The following is a 20,388-nucleotide window of genomic DNA, read 5'->3' on the forward strand; positions in this document are numbered from 1 at the left end:
GTTCCAGCAAATCTGTGTGCATATTTTTTATATCTATATTTACACTATTATTGATAGGGTGCTTAGAAGCATAAGCAGATCCAGAGAAAGCCTTATTCCAGACATGAAATACTTCTGCAGTAGCATTTTTGAGATGACTCTTAACCTGTGATTTTCCAAATTAGAAACTCTTCTTTCCAAAACAATCTATTTCTAGAAAAGAACAGCTTAAATCCTGGTGGTCTTTAGCATTATTACAATGGGGAGACCATTGTTTCCCATTAACATTACTCCAATCCTCTTAAAAGGAGAATCCTATCTGCACATCAGCCTGGCTCAGGCACATTTATAGCTACAGGTCATTTCTTTCCAGCTGACACAGATAAATGGTTGGATTCAGAACACCTGGTATGATGTGGGTAAAAGCTGGTGGCTCCAGCAGGAAGGGAGAACAGGAGGTTTTGTGTAGGGATTGGGATCTTTGGTAGTGGATGGTTCTGTATAGCCCCATACCAGGCTTCTTTGGTAAGCAAGTACCCAATTGAAAGAGGCTCTTGTTAGAGCTGTGTTTTTGCCTAAAATCAACAGGCAGAAGTACTTTAACAGAAAAAGGCACAAAAATAAAGAAACCTCAACTTTGGGTGTGAGTACATAGAAATAAAAGCTACCTATAACTACCAACTGAGAATTTCAGTAATGAAATATGAAAAGCAGACAAATAACCACCTCTGCCTCCATGTGCACTTAATTATTTTCTCTATTATTTTGTACAAAATAAAGTATGGGGAACTTGCTCAATTTACCTTATATGCTGGTAGTCCTATTAGCAGTTTTTCCTTATGTAAGTGGAGTTGTATGTGCTTATTTTTATCAGGATTTCCTCTTAGTAAGTGTTGTTTGTTAATATGCCCTATTTCACTCAAACATTGGTGCGTCCCCTACAAACAGGTGGCATATACCTTTATCAGAGAAACTGTTAGGAAACTTGCTTGCTGTACTTTTTTTCTTCTTTAAGAAAAACAATGATGAAGTAAGCAGGGTTATAGGTGATGTGTAAAGGGAAGATCAGCTCCCAAATGAAGGTATTAATGTGCAGAAGTGCCCTGAGCCTCTGGAGTCTGCTTCTAAATAGGGCACAGCCCAGAACATCTGAAGGTCTCTGTGACCCATGGGTGGGAATCTCCTAATGATCTTAGTTATTTTTATATGTCTGCTACCACGTGTTATTCTTCCCTAATGAAGAGAAGCAACTCTACCATCACCAAGTGAGCGCACAGAGCTGTGGAGGTGAATGCAGCCTGTAGAAGGAGGAAGAATAAATTAAAAGACAAAATATTAAATAAAGGCACAAAACAGCAAGAAGCAAACAAGAGGGAAAGCAACTAAGTGTTAAAAGGACAATACAAGCAAAGGACTTTGGATTTTCTTTTTGTTCCTTTTCTCTCCCTTCTGATTTACGGAGCACAATGGGACAGCAGTTCACCAATGCTGAAGGGGAGCAAGCAGAGATTGATGTTGCTGAATTGCAGGAATGGTATAAGAAATTTGTGGTTGAATGTCCCAGTGGGACTCTCTTCATGCATGAATTCAAGAGGTTCTTTGGGGTCCAGGATAACCGAGAAGCAGCAGAGTACATTGAAAACATGTTCAGAGCTTTTGATAAGAATGGGGTAAGTAGCAAGGAGTTTTTACATGGATTTGTCACCGCCTTTTCCTTCTGTAAGCTGGAGGTCTTTCAGTGCAGTTCCCAACCTCCTTACTGTGCTTCATGAGCAAGGTAAGGGTGATGGGGCTGCTGGAGAAGGAGCACGCTCCAGTGCTCTGTATGGACTGGGGTGGGCTTATCTCATAAATCTATATGCTAAATAAGGGCAAAATACTCTTATTCAACTGTTGTGGATGGATTAAAAGGTTTAAGGTTAGGCGGTTATATTTAAGATCATTAAATAGCCAAGGCTGCTAGCTGAAAAAAAAAAAAAACACAAACATATATATATATATATATATTATGATGGGAGGGGTTACAGTGGAGGAAAGTCCAACTCAGGCTTGATATGCAATGGAGGAAGCATGCATGCATATATGCAGTCAGAACAGGTGGCACGTAACAAAATATTGATTTTAGATACTCAAAAGTAAAGGCATGTTTGCCAATTTGGACATTCTGGTTTCGACTTGCCAATGCCTCCGGCACCAATCCTCCTCTGCCTCCCCATCCTCCTGTGATCTGTGTTGTCTGTCGTCTCAGGGTGTTTAAACTTAAACTCCTCTCTGGAGTCCTGGCGGGTGCCCCCAAGCACTGCACGGCAGGAGAGTTGTTTTGCTCTCCACTGTCATGCCTGGGGACGCCTGGGTGCAGAGAGGCACGGCTGTGCTCGCTGCTGCTCTGCTCCTCTAAATGGCACAGAAATTACTGTCCCCAGGAGTGTCTTTTGGCAGTTTCTAATCCAGGTTTTGTTAAGAGATTTCTGTCAACTGTACACAGTTGTGTAATTCAGATCCTCTTCTGTTTCTTCAGGACAACACCATTGATTTTCTGGAGTATGTGGCTGCCTTGAATCTTGTTTTACGAGGAAAACTGGAACACAAGCTGAGGTGGACGTTCAAAGTGTATGACAAGGATGGGAATGGCTGCATAGACAAACCTGAGCTGCTAGAAATTGTTGAGGTAAGTAGGCATTACCTAATCAGTTATTTAAGCAATCATTCTTTGGCAACATCATGATGCATCCAGTTTTTATGATAACTGGGTTTCAAAGCAGCTAAAGGGTAGTGATGAAGGGAAAATCCCTGACCTTGGTGAAAGGGTCAGTGGTTTGGTGGAGCCCGATGGGGTGAGGGGTCAACTCCCCCAGCAATGAGCAGCTGTTGTGGGGTTCCTGTGTCTCTGCTCTGACTTTACTTCCAGACTTTTTACACCAAAATTCTCTGCCCTAGGTAGTGGAAGGTTTCACCCCCTGCTCCTTTCAGGAGCAAGTTTTCTGCCTGAGCAGTGGACAAGAGCACAGTGGGAGGTATAAATTAGCAGAGTAATTCCATTTGTAATTATTCCTTTCTGGGTTTATGTTTAGTTTTAATTAGTGACTGTGAAGGTGTGAGAGGAGGCACGTGGTTTGACAGATGGACACCAGGGTTTTTACTGCTATGTAACTTCAGGTAAATACTTTAGTGACTGTACTGGTCACCCCTGCGATGTGGGTGCTGTTACCCTTTCACAGCAGGGTTTGTGAATCAATGGTTATCGAATATTTTAGGATTTGTGTGGAAACACAGAGTCAAGAGACATCATCAGAGAAGTTGAGTCTATGGAAAGCAAGTTCTTTAGAAAGTCAGCAGCTGGTAAAAAGCAACTAGGTTGTTACCTGCCTCACCAGGGGCAGGTGGGAGAGCATTTGGGGAGCCAGACTGGGGCAGGTTCAATTATAGTTTTGAGGTCAGACAGGAATTGGCCAGAGCTGTGTTAGGCCCTTGCTAATCCCCTCTCTGGGAAGACATCAGACAAAACCCTTCAGCCTAATGAGCAGAGATAATAATGAACAGGTGGTTGTCATGTTTGGATGAGATGGGAGGAACAGATAAAAACCTGCCATTTTCCAGTGGCAAAGTGGAGCGGAAACTGGGGGGTCAAAATGTGTGCTAATACAGGTTTGATCTTGCAGCTTGGGCATGAGCTCCCTGGGAGAGAGGGCTGGGTAAACCCAGGTGTGCCTGGCCTCAGGTCTGCTCAGGCCTTAGAAAAAATTGCACTGAAAAGTTAGATTTTTTTTCTAGTGAAAACTCGTGCCTTGTGAGGTCTGATCCGTTTGTATAAGGGAAACAGATGGGAGGCAGCAGCTTCAAGGCACAGTGCATGTGAGCGTAAGATTGGAGGGGGATTTTTTAAGAAAAAGATTAAAACTGCAGCCTTTATGAGACCTCTGCACTGCTGGTAAAATAACAAATTTCATCACTGCTCTTTTTCCAAACCTTTTTTTCTAACCTATGATCTTCTTTTCAGTCTATCTACAAGCTGAAGAAAGTGTGTCGGTCAGAGGTGGAGGAGAGGACTCCGCTGCTCACACCAGAGGAGGTTGTGGACAGGATATTTCAGTTAGTGGATGAGAACGGCGACGGTAAGGAATTGATGTCTCAGATTGCATTCATGCATAATGAAAAGTTATCTGTGCTGGGCAGGCTAGTTTTAATTATGTTTATCAAGAAATCACTTAGGATTGTCTTGTTAGTCATATTAGACGTGTTGGGTTTGATTTTGGTCTGTTCGTGGTCAGAATCAAGAGCAACTTGGTACAACAGGAGGAAATAATATTATTTTAACGTAAAATACCCAGGGTTCACTATTCTTTCTGGATTTTGAAGCTGCATGGATATTGTTCTCTGGAAGTCCCTGGTAGCCAGAGAGCAGGTCCCAGCCTGAGTATAGCCAATGCTCCAGCCAAATCAGAGCCTGCAGGACCAGACTTGCAGTGGAGCTCCTCCTGGAGCTGCATGTGTGAGCCAATGCAACACTTCGTGCTAGCCAAAGGGACAGGGCAGGTGTGAATGGATTGGGTTATGGTGTGGTTATTTGTTTTTTTTAGCTAGCTGGCCTATATAGTTTATATGCGGAGATTTAAATATAGCTTTTGTCTTATTAGAATATTGTCTCCTGAACTATAGGAGGTGGTTTTGGCTTCCTGTTGTCCTCTTATCTGTCCTGTTCTGTTTCCCCATCTTGCGTCCTCCTGATCTCATACACAGGGCAGCTGTCCCTTGATGAGTTCATTGACGGGGCCAGGAAAGACAAGTGGGTGATGAAGATGTTGCAGATGGATGTAAACCCCGGGGGATGGATCTCGGAGCAGAGGCGGAAGAGTGCTTTGTTTTAAGAGGACCCAGTTTGGACATGACAGAAAGCGTGATGCAGACTACAGCTGTGGCTCTCTTACTCCAGGGCGGTAGTGGCTTTCCTTGTTAATGCAATCTCGGCATCCAAACGAAAACTTCAGTGGTTTAAGAAGCCGTATCTCAATCTAAAACCCGTGCGCTGCAAGGACACCTGGTACCCAGAGACTATTTTTGGCCCATGAATAAGTCTTCCTGTGTACACAACACCATGTTTGCCAGCTCTGGCTTTTGGTTACACCCCAAGGAACAAACTTCTCGTGGCTAACTGCAGTGGATCCTGCGCAGTATCCAACACTGACGACAGAATCAGGAAGTGAGAAATCCTGATGCTGTGGTACCATCTCCAGCACAGAGTAGTGCCTGTGTCGTTAACATCCGCAGGTACAAACGTCAAACCAAAAGGGACAAGAATTGAGGTGCTCCGATGGCAGACTTCATGCAGTCAGGAAGTCTGTTCTGTAATATGTACGCGTTTAGTAGATTACACTACTAATAATGTATAATTCTTGAACACTGTTGTATCACTATCAAAGGAGAAATACATTATGAGGTTTGCATTAGATATAAGTTAAGATTGCACACAGTAGAGGGAAATAAAATCTATGAGCTGGGCAGGTGGACCAGTAACTCCTTGTGTCTCCTGCTGTGGACCAGAGTCTGCTCCTTACGCCCACACAAACAGGTTTCTGTGGGGCTGGAAAAATGGTATTTCCCTGCCAAGCAGCAGTAGGAACTGTACCTCTGAACAGCCACATCTAGAGGACAGATTTGCATGAATGTGATCTGCTTTTTGAGGCCCTATTTTTTTTACTGAATCATTGTTTTAAGATAGTTTTCTCTGCTTTGTGAAAATGGAACAAGCCAGGAGTACCTCCAGGAGTTTCCCTGCAGTGGGAGAAGTGCCCTGTGGAATGAGGATGCAGGAAGAGCTGGGTTTTGCTCAGCAGTCTCACCACGATGGCAGGGCTGGTGCTGCTTTGTCAGCAGGACCGTAGGATGAAACCAGTGACAGAAAAATCCAAGTGAGTTACTGAAGTAGTACAGTGGTTTTACACTGGACTTAAATTAGCTATGCTACAGATATAAAATTTGTGCAGCTTGTAGGTTGAGCTTTACTGTTTATACAGCTACCCCATGTATCTATATAAATATGTTTATATGGGAAGAATTTTAGCTGACTAATACTTTCATTCACTTTCATCGGATTTATTGGATTTTTTACAAGAAAATATTCACCTGCAAAATAACATGAGCTTTTCTGTTTTACTTATTTTCCCATGGGATCACTGGGCCAAGTCATGTCCATGAAGAGATTTGCAATCCTTTTTTTTTTTGTGGCCTTTAATCACAACAGTTATCCTTCGTTAGGTGATCATTTTGCTGGTTTTGTCAATTTAACCAATGTTTAAATTCCAGACTGGGAGGAAGTATTCAGGGTAGGGCACAATCAGTGCTAGAGTTCAAATGCATATACATTTCCACTTCTAAATAGCTTTTCTGAGAGTTCTCTGTAAATACACTCGCTTGTGGCCTGTCTACTTATCAGACTAGATTAGACTTCTAGATTTTTTTCTGCTGTTCAAAGCTCATTCAAGTCAATAGTTTATCAGTCAAAGACCTGAAAGAAAAACCTCGCTTCCGGCTAACATCAGGGCCTGGAAGAAAAGATTCACTTTGCTGATTTTTCAACTCATGGGCCAATGCTTTCACAATAGGTACAAATCTCTAATTCCCCAAGTTTCAGCATCTCAAGCAATGTAATGCACTTCTCTTCTGCTTCTCACAACTTTTAGTTATGGAGTTGCATACCGTAGTTTTATGTAAATGTTTTGAATTTCCATTCTCTTCACCAGGCTCTGGAGGAGCTGTCGGGCACCTCCCACACCCGCAGTCCTGTGCCGGGGTGGTAGAGGGCATCCTAACACTGAGCACTCGTGTGGCTGGTGGTAGAAATTTTGTAAGAATTTAATAAAGGATTATTAATTTGTTTTGTAGTGTTTTTGACTCAGAATGAAGCTGAAGGCCTGAGGGGCTACAGTTACGGTTTTTAAGACTGATAAAATGGATTTAAGGGAAGCAATGGGAGTCGAGTGCAGCAGCTAACCTGGGTAAGAAACAGAAGGCAGAGATGGTGATGGTATTGCATGTAGAGTAGGAAAGGAATCTTTTCTGCTCTGTAATGGCGATGAGAAGCATGCATACGATAAATATAAATTTTCTGAAAGGAATTTGAAATAGTTGCTTGATGGTGCTGCCGAGAGAGGGCGCCTGTTTTGCCCCTGCCAGGACTGAAACAGGAACTGCAAAGTTTCGGGCTCAAAGTGAAGCGCTGGGCTCAGACACAAGGCAGCAGCAGTGCCCATGGGGATAACCCTTGTGTTAGAGCTGGCAGAACCCAGTGGAAAATCTCTTACCAATCTTGTGATCTTTTGTCGAGAAAGCACAAGGTGCTTTAGTCTTAGTCCTCTGTTTAAATCCACAGGTATAAACACTTTGATCTCCTCCCAAACCCAACTCGACACTCACATCAAGGTACTGAAGCCAGACCTTCTGCATAATCCATTTTCCAGACTCTCAGCCCAGTGGGAATTGGATTTGACTGATCGGATTTCTTGTTGGTCTAAATGTGGAAACGGGATGGCTCGGAAAGGGCAAATGCCATCTGATTTTCTGAGCTTCTTACCACCTGCACTGATACTTGATGTACCCAAGGCTGGGGAGGATTGGAGGTGGAATAATCGGGTTAGGAAGCTGAAGGTGAGGCTGCTGCTGAAGGGGGCTGGCTGCGAGGGTCTGGGAGCCGAGGAGGCAGCACATCCTGGGGTGCTTGGGAAGGGACATTCCCAGGGAAGGTGCTGAGCACAGTCCTGGGCAGCAGCAGTAATGAGGCTGAGGAGGAAGGAGGATAATTACCTCGCTGTGCTTAGCCATACTCTTTATTTGTCTGACCTTGGTGTCCTGCAAGGGGAGGTTCACCTGTGGGTAGCAGGGTTTGATGGCTGCCCAGAGGGAGGTTTTGTGTCCAGGTCATCCCCAAAGCACCTGTGTGCAGCTTCCCTTTACAGTGCTGTGTTAAAAACCAGAGCGGCCGTGCCAGAGCATCCACAGCCTGGTGCTGTTTGCCCTGGTGGCTTCTTGTGGCCGGCTTCTTGTACCTGGTCATTTTCTCACCACACCGGTGCTGAGCTCTGGCTGTATGGGAGAATTACTCACTTCTCTGCTTCCTTTTCAAACCAAAGCGCACCTCAGAAGTTTGGAGTTTCAAACGCATTACCTTTAAAGGCTTCATACCTAAGGTAATCTAATGGTATTCTGGGATGCGATGTGTGCCATGGGAATGTTGGGGCTGTGCTGTAGGGCACACAGGAGGTACTGGATCAATGGGGGCACTGCAGGGATGGTGTGGTGCCAGCACGGGGGCTCAGCGGCCTACCCACCGCCAGGGCTCCACAGGGCTGAGCCTTCTGCAGCCCTTGCCAAATAGACATCTAAACCCCATGGAGATAACTGCGTGGTGCCACCAAAAATCGCTCGCTGAGTATCTCTGGTGTAGCAGTGACTCCTAACAGCTGGGATCCCAGTGCAGTCCCTGTAAACTGGGGGCAGAGCTGGGCCTTGGCCTCAGACCTGTGCAGCCTCCCGGGCATCGCCCATTGCCCCTCAACACCCGCTCCCCAAAATCATCACTCCTGCGCTCACCAGTGGCAGTCACCGAGTGAGCAATACTCCTGTGGCAGCTGTTCAGCTGCCAGCCACCATTTTGAAATAAATTCATTAGGCATGATTAGGGCAGAGAGAGTCACAATATTACTTTTTAATTATTTTTAATTTGCTTTCTTTGAGGCTGAAAAAAACCATCCTTTTGAGAGAGACGCTGAGGTCTGCAAGGTGTCTGGCCAGTCGGCTATTCTGAGGCAGCCCTTTTAGAATAACTTTGTCTCTAGGAGTTTCCCATTAAATAGAAATTGGGCTTGTTGGGGCCTCTTACAGCTTCTTGGGAATGCAGAGGAGAGGGAGGCTGAAGGAGGAGCTGCTGGCGGGGCTCTCTTTCCCTCTGGGCAGAGGACAAGGGCAGGACGGAGCTGTCTTGCAAAAGAACTGTGTAAATGAAGCCAAAACAAAGGTCTCTGCCCTTGCATCAGAGAGTTAATCTGTTCTGCTGGAAGCAGAATGGTTGATTGACAGAAAAAAAAAGCACAACCTGAAATAAACTTGTAAAATATCTTTATTAGGTCACTATAAGATCGGAAGTACAAAAGCTTTCAGGTAAACTGCTGTCAAATGAAAAAGATGCACAGGAAAAATGGTCAGAAGGTTGCTTACAAACTGCAAGCTTCCATTGATAAGTCACACGTCATTCAGCTGGGCAAGAGCTCCTTCCTGGTGCCCCGTGTTGCCTCACCACACCTGAAACCAGCTCCCACCAGATGAGGAAACTCCTCTCCAGCAGCCTGGCCCTGGGCGCAGCCCCAAAGGTGGCACGGGGCAATCTCGACCAGCACCATCTGAACTGCTCGGAGACGACTAGGTAAAAACACAGAATGCTTGAGGGCGCCACAAAGCATAACCTGCACGGGAGTTGGTTTATCGTACAAGTAATAAAATGCAGGAATATTCCTACAAACGCATGTGAAACCAGTCCCTCTCAGGTCACTGCCACTGCAGCCCTTCCAGGTATTTCAGGGAATAGCAAACCCTTAAAGTTGTTTAAAAAAAAAAAAAAAAAAAAAAAGGCACCATTCTCTGTTTTTAATGCTTTAAAACAAAGGAAAGCTGCTGCATTCACTACTCTTCTTTTTCTAGCGATAGATGTTTTTATCTTATAATATCACTAATAATTACTAATATGATAACAAATCACAGAATGAGTGACCAAACCCACTGGTCTCACTTGCTCTGGGGGAAAGCATTGAGGATGCTCTGGAAATGTGTATGGAAAGGGAAGGTTCAGATCTGCTTTCTAGGCCTCGTACATTCAAATGCTGCCCTGCTCTTAGAGGGGACGCTCACCTCTGCAGAGCTCAGGGCTCTGCAGGCAGATGCGCCCTGTTGCACCGCACCACATCTGCACCCCGGAGAGGTCCCTATGCAGGAGCAGACCCCTCGTGCCAGCTGAGCTCTGCGTGTCCAGACGCACACGTTATGTGGATGCTGGTGTTGGCCACTAGCTCGGTGTAAGTTTTGTCTGCTCTCTTGTTAGTTTAATGCACTGCATGCTCTGGCTCTCCCTCCCCAGGGAGGGGAGGCTCTGCACGACTACGCAGCAGCAACATTCAGAGGCACCCGAACAGCGGCGGGTGCTGGTGGCCCCACAGTGGCTGTGTGTTTCCAGCAACCAGCCCGTCCTGCTGCGGGGTGAGCACGGCTGTGCTCAGGAAGGGATGGCCCAGTCGGTGCCCGGCGTGCCCTGTGTCCTGCCCAGCCCTCTGCCACAGGAGCGATGCCTTCGAGGGGACGCCGGTCCTGTGCTAGCGGGATGCTCTAACGCCTCGTCACGCTGGTGCTGGGCCGCTCCCCACAGTCACAACCTGTTTTGTTTCAATAATGTGAGAAGGGGGGAGAAAAGATGGAGGGAAGGTGTCCTGGAGCCTACTGGGCATCCTCCTCTGCCTCCTCCGAGGCGTGTGGGTTCTTCCCATCGTTCTGGATCAACTTGACGATATGCGTCAGGTCCAGGCTGCGGGTGAGGATGTCTAGCAGCACTTCGTCCTTCTGTACACCCTCCATGAACTCCTCCAGTGAGAGCTCACCTGCAAAAACACAGTCAGAAAAGGCTCATCAGGCCCTGCAGCCTTCAGCCTCCACCTGCAGCCTCTAAGCCAGCCCAGAGGAGCTACGGGCACAGGACGAAAAATGAGGCCCTACCTGGGTACCATACGGCCCAAACCCCCCGCAGCTAAACCCTGCCCAGCACAGATAGTGATGTGGAAGGGGAGTGGGAGCTAAACCTTGGCAGAGAGCCCGATGTCCTGCTATTTGGGGACATCCAGCTTCCAGAACTCGCGGGGAAGGAGGAATGTGAGGGCAGTATTTGGCGTTGCATAAGGAAGTTCCTCACCATCTCCGTTTATATCGATTTTATCGAACACCATGTTTGTGAATTCCTCAGCTGTCATCGTATCGTTGCAGCGGTTGATAGCTCGGATGGCCTGCAGGAAGAGGAGGACACACGGAACAAGTAATGAACATTATGCATATTTATATATCTACCAGTAAAAGTGGCTAAGTGGTCTGACAGGAGAGGCTAAACTTTTTTCAGTCTTTTATGTTCTGAAAGGAATAAATGAGTCCTTTCTAAAAAAGCTGGAGATTAAAATCACTTTAAATTGCAATCAATGCATTAAAAGATTAAGTGGGCACACTGGGATAAGCTAGGAGCTGTTCACCTCTGAAAAGCCTTAGATTAAATTCAGATGCTTATCTCAGCCTGGGTTTCAGTGGATGTGGTGGAACAACAACCTGCCACCAGAAGGCAAGGGCTCGCTGCGTGCCGGGGCGTGCAGGTGCCGTGGGGAGGTGCGGGGCAGTGAGGCCAAGACAGGTCCAGCGAGGGCGGCCGGTCTGCTGGGGAACCGGCAGAGGACAAGCAGGGGTTTGGCCAGTGCCTACTAATTTACCAGGGAGGTGTCTTTTGGGTTGGAATATTCCTTTTACAGCCTTTCTGTCTACCAGTGTCTAATAACAATTGTCTGGGGAAGAAAGGGAAAAGCTGAGCCCACTCACTTTGATGATGTTCAGCAATTCTCCTCGGTCAATGCAGCCGTTCCCATCTACATCGTAGAGCTTGAAATACCATCGCAGCTTCTGATCCACCTTCCCTTTCAGGACCAAGCTCAGGGCTGCCACATACTCCATAAAGTCTATGTAGCCGTCCTGAAAGCAGAAGGTGAGAAGCTGGGTGAGATTCAGAGCTGGGCAGGGATGTTGCCGGTCACTTCTGGCAGACCCCACGGATAATGCCACTTCCCCATATTGGGAGGGCTCTGTTTTAACCCACAAAGAGCCATTCGTTGTGTGCTAATAATAAGCAAACACAACAAACTCCACTCGATGCGTGCTCCTGGCTTGGGGACTAACAACCTGGAAAGCCACCCTGTGCTAAAGGAGTCTCCTTGTGCAAAGCAGCGGTAATTCAGAGGTCAAAGAAGAACATGTCTATGCAGATGAGCCTTGATGGATTACCTAATGTTTCACACTTCAGTTCTTTTTTGCTGTAAAGGGGCTTGCAAACCTCTGTGAGAAAAGTGAACCCGGGAAGCACCCAACACCCTGCTGACGTCTTGGCACAGGAAGACCCCGCTCCTTCCCTGGGCCATTTGTGCATCTGGTTCACTCTTGATCATGTCAAAAGCACGAAGTTTTATCTCTGACTTTCTCTGAGGAGAGTTTGCCCACCAGCAGCTCACTCCGTGGTGATGGGAATGTCCAGGAGGGTCTCTAGCCCAGGTTGCAGTACCAGTGCAAGGCCGGCCTGGGGCGAGCTCCTGTGCCACCAGCCTGCTTCCACGTGCTGCCCAGTGACATTCACCACTTCTAGGAAGTTTGCTGAAATGCCTGGTGCCGGCACTGCAGAGCAATTCGGTAGCACGTACTGTTGATTTTGGTACCACACACTTTGCACTGAAAGCACTTCAGTGGAAAACGGTACCTGCCACAAAACCATGGGAAGACTTCTGGAGAGGATAAGGCAGCGTCTTGTCAATGAACAAAGCCACGGACTGCCCCCTGGGGCCAATTCCAGAGGAAATCTGCTCTGCTCCACTGCTGCAAGATCGGGATTAGGAGCAAATCACTGCTGAGCCCCTTCCCAGCCAGGATTTCCTGAGCATCAATTCCTTTTCCAGGCACACATTCAAACACCAGGCAGTGAGCAAGGCAAAGCCCTAGGCACAAGTAAAATCACCTGAAGGATTTACAGCCTAAATTGTATTATTTTCAGTGGGATTAAGTTCATGAAGCCATCAGACATACTCCTCATCTCACAGGAGATCCCGCACCGCTTGGGCACTCTGGCAGCCCTGCATGCAAATCTCTGCTGGGAATGGCAGCACACATAAAGTCAACGAAACTGCAATCCATTTGTAATTTAAAACAATAGGAAAACAAATCCAGTCTGTTCTGCACACCATAGCCGTGCTGGGTAGCTCAGGAGCTGGTTGTTTCTGCAGGAGGACAGCCCATGTTCTCATATGCCGCTCACTTTTGGGTTCCTCTCTGCCACAACATTAGGTATTTAGGGATTTATTTATTTATATATTTAAGGGCACTTCATTTTAAAGGGATCACAGCCTGCCAGGTAAAACCCCACAATTCTGATCATTTAAAATTAAAAGGGAAATAATCTGTGGAGAGCCTCTTCTTCCAGAACACTCAGCAGGTGAGGAATTTCTGTTGATGGGTATCTTATACCCATTTTTTCACATTACTGAGCTTATTTTACAATTTATGAGGCAGCAGAGAATCAGACCACACACTTTTAGAGGCACATTTATACCTGCTAACACCCAAATACTACACATGCGATCTCACACACAGAGCAGAGCACAGCCAATCTGCAGCAGGTCAAGTGGGAAGGACAATATTTACCTTATTAAAGTCAAACGTCTCAAACATTTGCTCAACGTATTTGTTCGCTGATGGACTCAGGTTTTTCAAGCCAAAAAACTGCTTGAACTCGTAGAGGGTGAGCTGGCCCGAAGGACACTCCGTCATGAACTTCTTGTACCACTGGTGGCACTCGGTAGCACTCAGCTCCTCCACGGCTTTCCCATCCATGTTCCCCATCTCCACACCAAGCGCCGGTCACTTTGCAGCCCAAATGGAAAATCTGTGGATGTTTGCTGAAGTTCTGGGGGCTTGCCTTTAAATTCTGCTTCTTGCCTTTAAAGTCCAAGTGTCCCCAGTGTTGCAGGGATCACAGTGTCGGAAAAAATAATTGCTTTGTGCACTGACTGCTGCGATTCAGTGCTGGCGGTGACGCACGCAGGGGTCCTCTCTCTGCCCAAGCAAATTTAAAAGCACAAAAAGAGCACAGAAAAGCAGACCAGGGGGTGACATTTAAGTACCCAGCAAATCCTTCCTTGGCCAATGGGGAGCAGGGTGGGGATGGGCACCTACTGGGAGCATTAGGCGTTCGAGGTTAAAATAGAAAGGAGGTAAAATGGGAAAGTCTTGCAGATTACAGGCCCAGCAGAAGATTAGGAGGGCGGAATTTGCTCCTTGAGAGTGTAATCTCCTAATCTACTTCATTTACAATTTTGTGTGAGCTCACGTGAGCAGCAACTTTTGCACCAAAATCAATGTAAAAAGAAACTCAGAGGTCCCTGTGCTGTTACTGTCTTCTTGGTCTCCCTTAGTCCTACTCTGCTGGAGGATTTCCAGGTGAGAAATCAATGTGAAATTCAGGGAGGGGAGAAGTGTCACTTCACTAAAGCACATCAGTCAGGGGAGGACTGGGAGACAAAAAAGCATATCCTAACAAAGTAACAGGGGCCAGACCCTCCACAAGTACAGAAATCAGTGTAACTAGTGGATTTCTACCTGCAGAGAGTCCATCCTGTAGCACTTTTATTTTAGACCTGACATGCTTCAGACAAAAGCCCAACTTGTATGTGTTGCAGAGCGTGGTATCGCTTCTGCTCCGAAGTAAATTAGGAATAACTCTGTGAAAGTAGGTGGCATTACATAAGCATAAAAGAGTTATGAAAAAGGAATTAGATGAGGAGCGCTAATTGGATGTACTAATCCTGCAGTCGATGGTGGCGGCCGGCTCAACTCCCTGCTGCAAACGGAGGCTGCGAGCAGTGGGAGGCCCCGGCAGCGCCCCGGGCCCATCCGGAAACATGGGGAGCTCCTAATGTTTGGGTGCTCGTTAATAGCAGAAAGAGGGCGTGTGAAGGGTGGATATGAGCTCGCCAAGTGTTCCCAGTGCACCCAGTTCTTCCATTTGGGAGCGGGGACGCCTCACGCTGCCTCCTGCAGAGAGCTGCAGCGGTGCCCGGCTGGATTTCAGCTCCTGGGGCATCTCCTGTCTGAGCAGCACAAATGAAGTGTGCCTTCCCCGTCACTAAGAGCAATGCTTTGCCTGTGTCCAGGAAGCCTCACAACGAAAGCATCCTGTCAGAGGAGGAGCAGAATTGAGGCTCAACCAGAGAAGTGGTGAAACCTCCCCAGGTTTTGCAGCCTGTGCTAAGGCCAGGACGGAGGCAGATGAGCCTGGCTGGGTGGTGACTCCTGCAGAGCCATGCACTGTTGACACCCCGTGCCTCTGTTTAAATAGTTGGCAATAAATGACAAGACAAGTTGGACCGGGTGTTAGGACAAAATCTGTGCTGTGTGGGGAGCAAAGCCGTGACCTCGCCGCCTGGCCCCTGACTCAGTGGTCACTGCGGGGCGGGCTCAGGTGGGAAGCTGGAGCCACACCAATTGCTGCTTTCATTGCGTGGCTTTATTGCTTTGGACTATGGCTTTGTGTTGAGGACAGGTCTCCATTTCATGATGTTGGCGCTCGAGACGTCTGTCACCTTCTTGGTGTGATCGGTGTCGTGGCGATAGTGGTACCCGCAGGTCGGCCGCTGCGCGGTGTAGAAGGGGCTGTACGAGTTGGAGCAGTTTGGTGTGTAGAAGAGAAACTTGAAGGAGTCAGGCTCACGGCCCCCAAAATGGGCAACAAAGGGAACAAAGCGAGAGGCCAGCGGCTGGTCCTTGTGGTGACCTGCTGGGGACAGCTGCCTCTTTGGGGTGGGAGGGGTACCACGGGCATCCTGCGCCGCTTTGGTCGTCTCCATCTCCTCTGGTCTCTTGTGGTCTTTGCCAGGGGCTGCTTGTTTTTCAGTCATCTGTGGAGAAGAAATGTCAGACAAACACACTGCCTGCCCCTGCACTGCCTTCCTCCTGCAGTGCTTAGCACCCCAACACGAGAGCTGTGTGCCAGTGGCCAAAAGTCTTACTGAAAATAAATCAAAGCCTGCTGAGCGGCTTGGGCTCATCCTCCCAGTGCTTTGGGGGGATGCTGTTTTTTCCTTCAATGTTTGGCACAGCAGAGCTCTGGTCCCAGATCGGGGTCTCATTTATAAATAATGGTAATACATGCTTCTTCTATAGCCACGTACAGCGTTCCCCAAACAGCAGCCATGGCAAACCAGCCATGAAATGGTTTCACCAGCCTGCAGCAGGAGATGCACTGGGGCGTGTGAGCGATGGCAGCCGGCAGCGCCATCCTTTGTGGGGCAGCCCCTTAATGCCTCCCTGCCTCCTGCTTCTGTGCTGACTGCTCTGGGCATACCTCTAAGTGTCATTTTTCACCACAAAAGTGAAGGGAAAAATATGATTTTTGAAGCTAGTGAGGCAAGCTCGTCCTTGCAGTCAGCTGGGCCACATTTCTGAAGCCCTGGAGCAAGATAAGCGTCAACACGGGTGTGCACAGTGTGGGGGGGCAAGAGCTGCAGAAACAGCCTGGTTTGGTTTTGTGCTTGCAAGAACCCTTTGCTAGAGGACGTGGTGTGGTCATGTGCCCAAAAACATGCAGCCCTGCCTTGTGCCCCTTGGCTACTCCCAGGCTGTGCTCGGCTGCAGGAGTATTTTTGCTCTGGTTATTTAGCCGTGACTCAGTTATCTTGTTTCCATTGATGACACCTCTGTGCCAATGGAAACTGGCTCTTCCCCCAGCAATTATCCTATTTACTCCTGGGTGTCCTAAATAAACCCTTTGCTGACTGGCTTTATTTTTAACCGTGTAAAGAGGTTTCCTATTTTCCGTGATGCCATGGCTTACCTGGTGCTCTATTTTGGTTCTGGGTAGCTGGCTCTGAACAGCAGCTGCTAAACCTATTATGAGGGGGACACCAGTGAATCATTTATAGAAATCTCCTTAACAGCCTCGGAGGGAAATGATGAGATCCCCCAGGTTTATCACCTCTTTTTGTCTCTCATTTCCCAGAGGCAGCCACCTGCACAGTGCTGCAAGGAAAGGCCGGGGCTCCCAGCACTGCCCACGGAGGGCAAAACGCTGGGGGCCAAGTCCCGAGGGCAGACCTCGCACCACTACCTCCATGTCAGCATGGTTTGTGAATCCCTGCTCTCAGCACACGTTGGTTTGCTTCAGAGCCGATTCTACCTGCATGATTACAGGCTGTTGCTTCGCCCGCTTTGACAGATAAGAGGCAAGTACGCACACGACCGTGCTGCTGCAACTGCATCCGCCCAGCAGGGAGGCATTCACGTTATTAAGGTAGTGCATCTGGGGTGTGTAGGTGAGGCCCTGCTTGCTTTGCAAACCTAACTGCTAAGTCACGTAGATGCCTTCGGACGTGTGAGCCTTGCCCGTGCTCTGCGGTGAGGGGCAGAGGCAGGAGGAGCCAAGTGCTGGGTGGGACGAGCTTTGGGCTTTGCTCTTGCCCCGGGGTTCTCCTGCCCAGGGCTTCCCACTCACCCTGTGGGGCACCGAAGTTGGCAGGATCCCTGCGTGAGGGCACCTGCTTACGTGGTCCTTGTTGAGGGGAAACACCAGCTCGACGTCCACGTCCCTATTTATGGCACTGGGAGCTGGGATTAAGAGTCCCGTGTAATCCTATTGCATTCAGCCATGCCTTTAGGTCTCTAATCCCTCCCAAATTGCCCGCCGTCTCCCAGAGAAGATCCGCACAGGTGGGGTCACAGGGGCCAGGCTGACTTCAGTCGCCAGGGGAGCGGGGAGGGCTCAGACCCAGCTGAGCCAGGGTTCCCCTGGGGGCTGCCCCATTGCTCCCCCTCCCTGCTCTCCCCAGCCTTTAGCCCCATCTCCAGCAGCTCAGCACCATCCCACACGGCGACTGCAGCGAGCTTGTTCCTGGTGCCTCCCTGCGAGCCCTCAGTGCCTGCAGGATGAAACCGTCCAAGCATGGTGCAGCACCCGGGCACCACCAGCTCCTGCCAGCAAAACCCTCCCAGGGCTGTGCTCTGGGGTGACGCCGTGCCTGCTGCCCAGGCCATGCTCCCACTGGCACCGCTCCCTCCTCGACACGCAGGGACAAATCCCACCCCACCAGGGCAGTCTCCTGTCACCCCAGCCCCTGGGCATTGCCACAATGGGGCCACCAGCCCAGCCATCCCCCCTCAGCACCCCTTTTGCCCCAGCCACCCTCAGGACGAGGGCTTCCCACCCCCATGTCCCACAGGAAGGGGACACCACGCATCCCTCCTACAAACCACGAGCTGGGGCTGCCACCTGCGAGGACGTCTTCCCGGCAGGGACCCTGGTGTGCGGGGACATCTGGGACAGAGGCTGGAGGTGGTGGAGCTGCTGAGGACTGTGCCGGCCACAAGGGCCTCCGGGGCCACCGTGACCACTGTGGTGTCACCGGGGTGGTGGCTCCCGGGCGAGGGGTGCCCAGGCTGAGCAGGGTGTGGAGGAGTGGAGGATTGCGGGGGCTCAGCCATGGGATTTGGGATGGTGCCTGCTGCAGCTGCTCCCATCCAGCCACAGGCTGCTCTGCTGGCCCTTAAACGTGCTCTGCTGCCACTGAAACGTGGCCCTGGTGGCACGGACCTGCTCTCCCTAGAGACAAGAGCTGTTTCTCCGCGTGTGCTTCTCCTCCCACCTCCTCCCTCCCTCCTTCGGGGCCCGGCGGGGGAGCCTGGCTGCACCAGCACCTCGCGCCCCTGCGAAGGCGGCACGGGGAGATCTGCATCTGCAGGGCGCAGCTCCGCGCGCTGATGCCAAGGCAGATTGTTCCGGGCCGTTTGCCTGTGCGAGGATCAAAGACAGCCCCACGCTGCGGGGTGTTACGTCACAGCAGTGCTCACAAGGCTGTTTCTGTGCCACAAAATCAGCTGGAAAGGGCAAACGCCGTGGAAGTGGCTGAGCAGGAGCGCAGCTGTGTGCAGGGAGCATGGAGTGAACGCTGAGGCGTTCTGCAGGAGGGTGAAGCACACAAAGGGGGCGGTCTGTGTTTATTAACGGCAGGCCGAGGATAAAGAGCAAAATTTTCCACCTGGAACAAGTACAAGGGAGTGTGCATGAGCGCTCGCAGACTTGTTCAGCTGCTTGTGTTCACTGGGATAATAAATGCACCTCAAAGCGCACATCCCTTCATGTTGCAAGGAACATGTTTTGTGATGGTCCCCACCCCGGTGAGGCACACACAGGGTCACTGCCCCGAGCTCACAGGTGCTGCTCTGGAGCCCCCTCCTCTGCTCTGCTCTGCAGCAGTGAAGAAGTACCAGAGACCAGTGCTGGGCACTTTCTCAGCTCAAATTTTGCCATTTGACTTCCCCAGCACTTGCACCTTTTGCTCTCCCACTTTAGTATTCACGTGGCCCCCATCTCTGGGGTGCAGGAATGCCCTGGTAGGGAGCTGAACCATCCTTTCCCACTGCCACACAGCCCCTTTGAAGCCCCTGCAGTGCAGCAACGTTTTGTGGAACAGCTTTGTGCAGAGGCCCAGGCTTTCTCATTCCACACAACTTTATTGGCTTCTCTTCTCAGAACAGTTCCTCTTCCCCTTCCCCTTTTCCTTGACTTTCTTTGTCTCTCTGTATACCCTGCACAGTTTGTTCAGTCAAGCATTGTAAATATCAGCCAGCACGTGTGCCCGGTGTATCTTGCAGAGATATTGTGTCCTTTGCTCATAACATACAAGCCTTTCTTTTTGCCCATCAGCAGGTGGACTGAAACTGCTCTTTCCGGTACTGCGTGGCTCCTTCATCCCATCTGGTTTCTGCTTTCAAGAGGTGCCAGGGAATCTGCTTTAAATGTCTGGGGCTCATGTGACGGGGCTCCTGCGGAGAGCTGGCCGGGCTCTCTCCAGCACCGCGCTCCCAGGAGGAAAGTTTTGCAGTCTCCATCCCTCTACCGCCTGTACCTGCGGGCAGGGCTGTGCATTTTGCTGGGATCCTGGCTAAAACACGACTGCAGGTTCCCCGGCCTCTCTGTGGTGCTTAGGGCGTGCAGGAGCTGCGCTCACATGGATGTTTGCAGGTTGTTTCCGTTCCCTGCCCCAGCCTAAGCAGCAGTTAGGCTAACTGTCAGCGAGGGCGCGAGCCCCACTAATTACAGGCGAGTCCCGGCCCGGAGCCGTCCCGACGGCAGCACCAGCAGGGAGGGCGCGGGCTGCCCCCAGCTCCCAGCACCGCCGGTCTGGCTGGGTCCCGGCAAGACCTTTGGGGAGGCATCACCCCGAGCTGCAGCCAAAGGGCCCACGAGGTTCCAGCTCCCCTTCCCTTCCCTGTTTGCCCATCAGGTTAATTCGCTTCACTCGGGTGCTGCCTGTCTGTGACGCGGTCGGGGTTGGTTCCCTTTCGCAGCAGTACGCGCCTGTTGGCGTTCCCGGGCGCCTCGTGGCTGGAGAAGATTGTGAGAAGCGTGATTTCAAAACGTGATTAAATGAGAAATGCTTCTCACTGGAAAAGAAACTACAGCATTTTGACCCTCAAAATGCAGTGGAAGTAGAAATAAACGTAAGGCAGGAGGACCTTACCCTAAAGCCATGCTTCAGAGTTAACGTTTTGATGGCTGTTGGGGGTTTAAAGTTCCCGAAAATCCCAGCA

At 49.6% G+C, this 20,388-nt stretch overlaps 2 protein-coding genes across 2 annotated transcripts; one reads left to right on the forward strand and one right to left on the reverse strand.

Annotated features, from left to right (window-relative positions):
- The first annotated feature begins 1,445 nt into the window (after positions 1-1,445).
- On the forward strand, positions 1,446-4,844 carry GUCA1B (guanylate cyclase activator 1B). The gene is made up of 4 exons (XM_032203371.1): positions 1,446-1,649; positions 2,498-2,647; positions 3,977-4,091; positions 4,717-4,844. The coding sequence occupies exons 1-4, from the start codon at positions 1,446-1,448 to the stop codon at positions 4,842-4,844; spliced, it is 597 nt and encodes a 198-aa protein (XP_032059262.1).
- A 5,608-nt stretch (positions 4,845-10,452) lies between these two features.
- On the reverse strand, positions 10,453-13,647 carry GUCA1A (guanylate cyclase activator 1A). Its single transcript, XM_032203392.1, has 4 exons — positions 13,450-13,647; positions 11,587-11,736; positions 10,922-11,012; positions 10,453-10,613 (listed from the first exon to the last, which is right to left on the reverse strand). The coding sequence occupies exons 1-4, from the start codon at positions 13,645-13,647 to the stop codon at positions 10,453-10,455; spliced, it is 600 nt and encodes a 199-aa protein (XP_032059283.1).
- Between the last annotated feature and the right edge of the window lie 6,741 nt (positions 13,648-20,388).

The sequence above is a fragment of the Aythya fuligula genome, chromosome 25 (assembly GCF_009819795.1).
Source record: "Aythya fuligula isolate bAytFul2 chromosome 25, bAytFul2.pri, whole genome shotgun sequence".
In the NCBI taxonomy this organism is placed as follows: Eukaryota; Metazoa; Chordata; class Aves; order Anseriformes; family Anatidae; genus Aythya; species Aythya fuligula.

Bases quoted from the DNA above. Each gene is read 5' to 3' on its own strand.
- GUCA1A (XM_032203392.1), bottom strand. From the start codon at position 13,647: ATGGGGAACATGGATGGGAAAGCCGTGGAGGAGCTGAGTGCTACCGAG. The intron at 11,737-13,449 runs GTAAATATTGTC...TTCTGCTTTCAG, and splicing joins AGACGTTTGACTTTAATAAG to GACGGCTACATAGACTTTAT. The intron at 10,614-10,921 runs GTGAGGAACTTC...GTGTTTTTGCAG, and splicing joins AATCGATATAAACGGAGATG to GTGAGCTCTCACTGGAGGAG.
- GUCA1B (XM_032203371.1), top strand. From the start codon at position 1,446: ATGGGACAGCAGTTCACCAATGCTGAAGGGGAGCAAGCAGAGATTGAT. The intron at 1,650-2,497 runs GTAAGTAGCAAG...CTGTTTCTTCAG, and splicing joins GAGCTTTTGATAAGAATGGG to GACAACACCATTGATTTTCT. The intron at 4,092-4,716 runs GTAAGGAATTGA...TCTCATACACAG, and splicing joins AGTGGATGAGAACGGCGACG to GGCAGCTGTCCCTTGATGAG.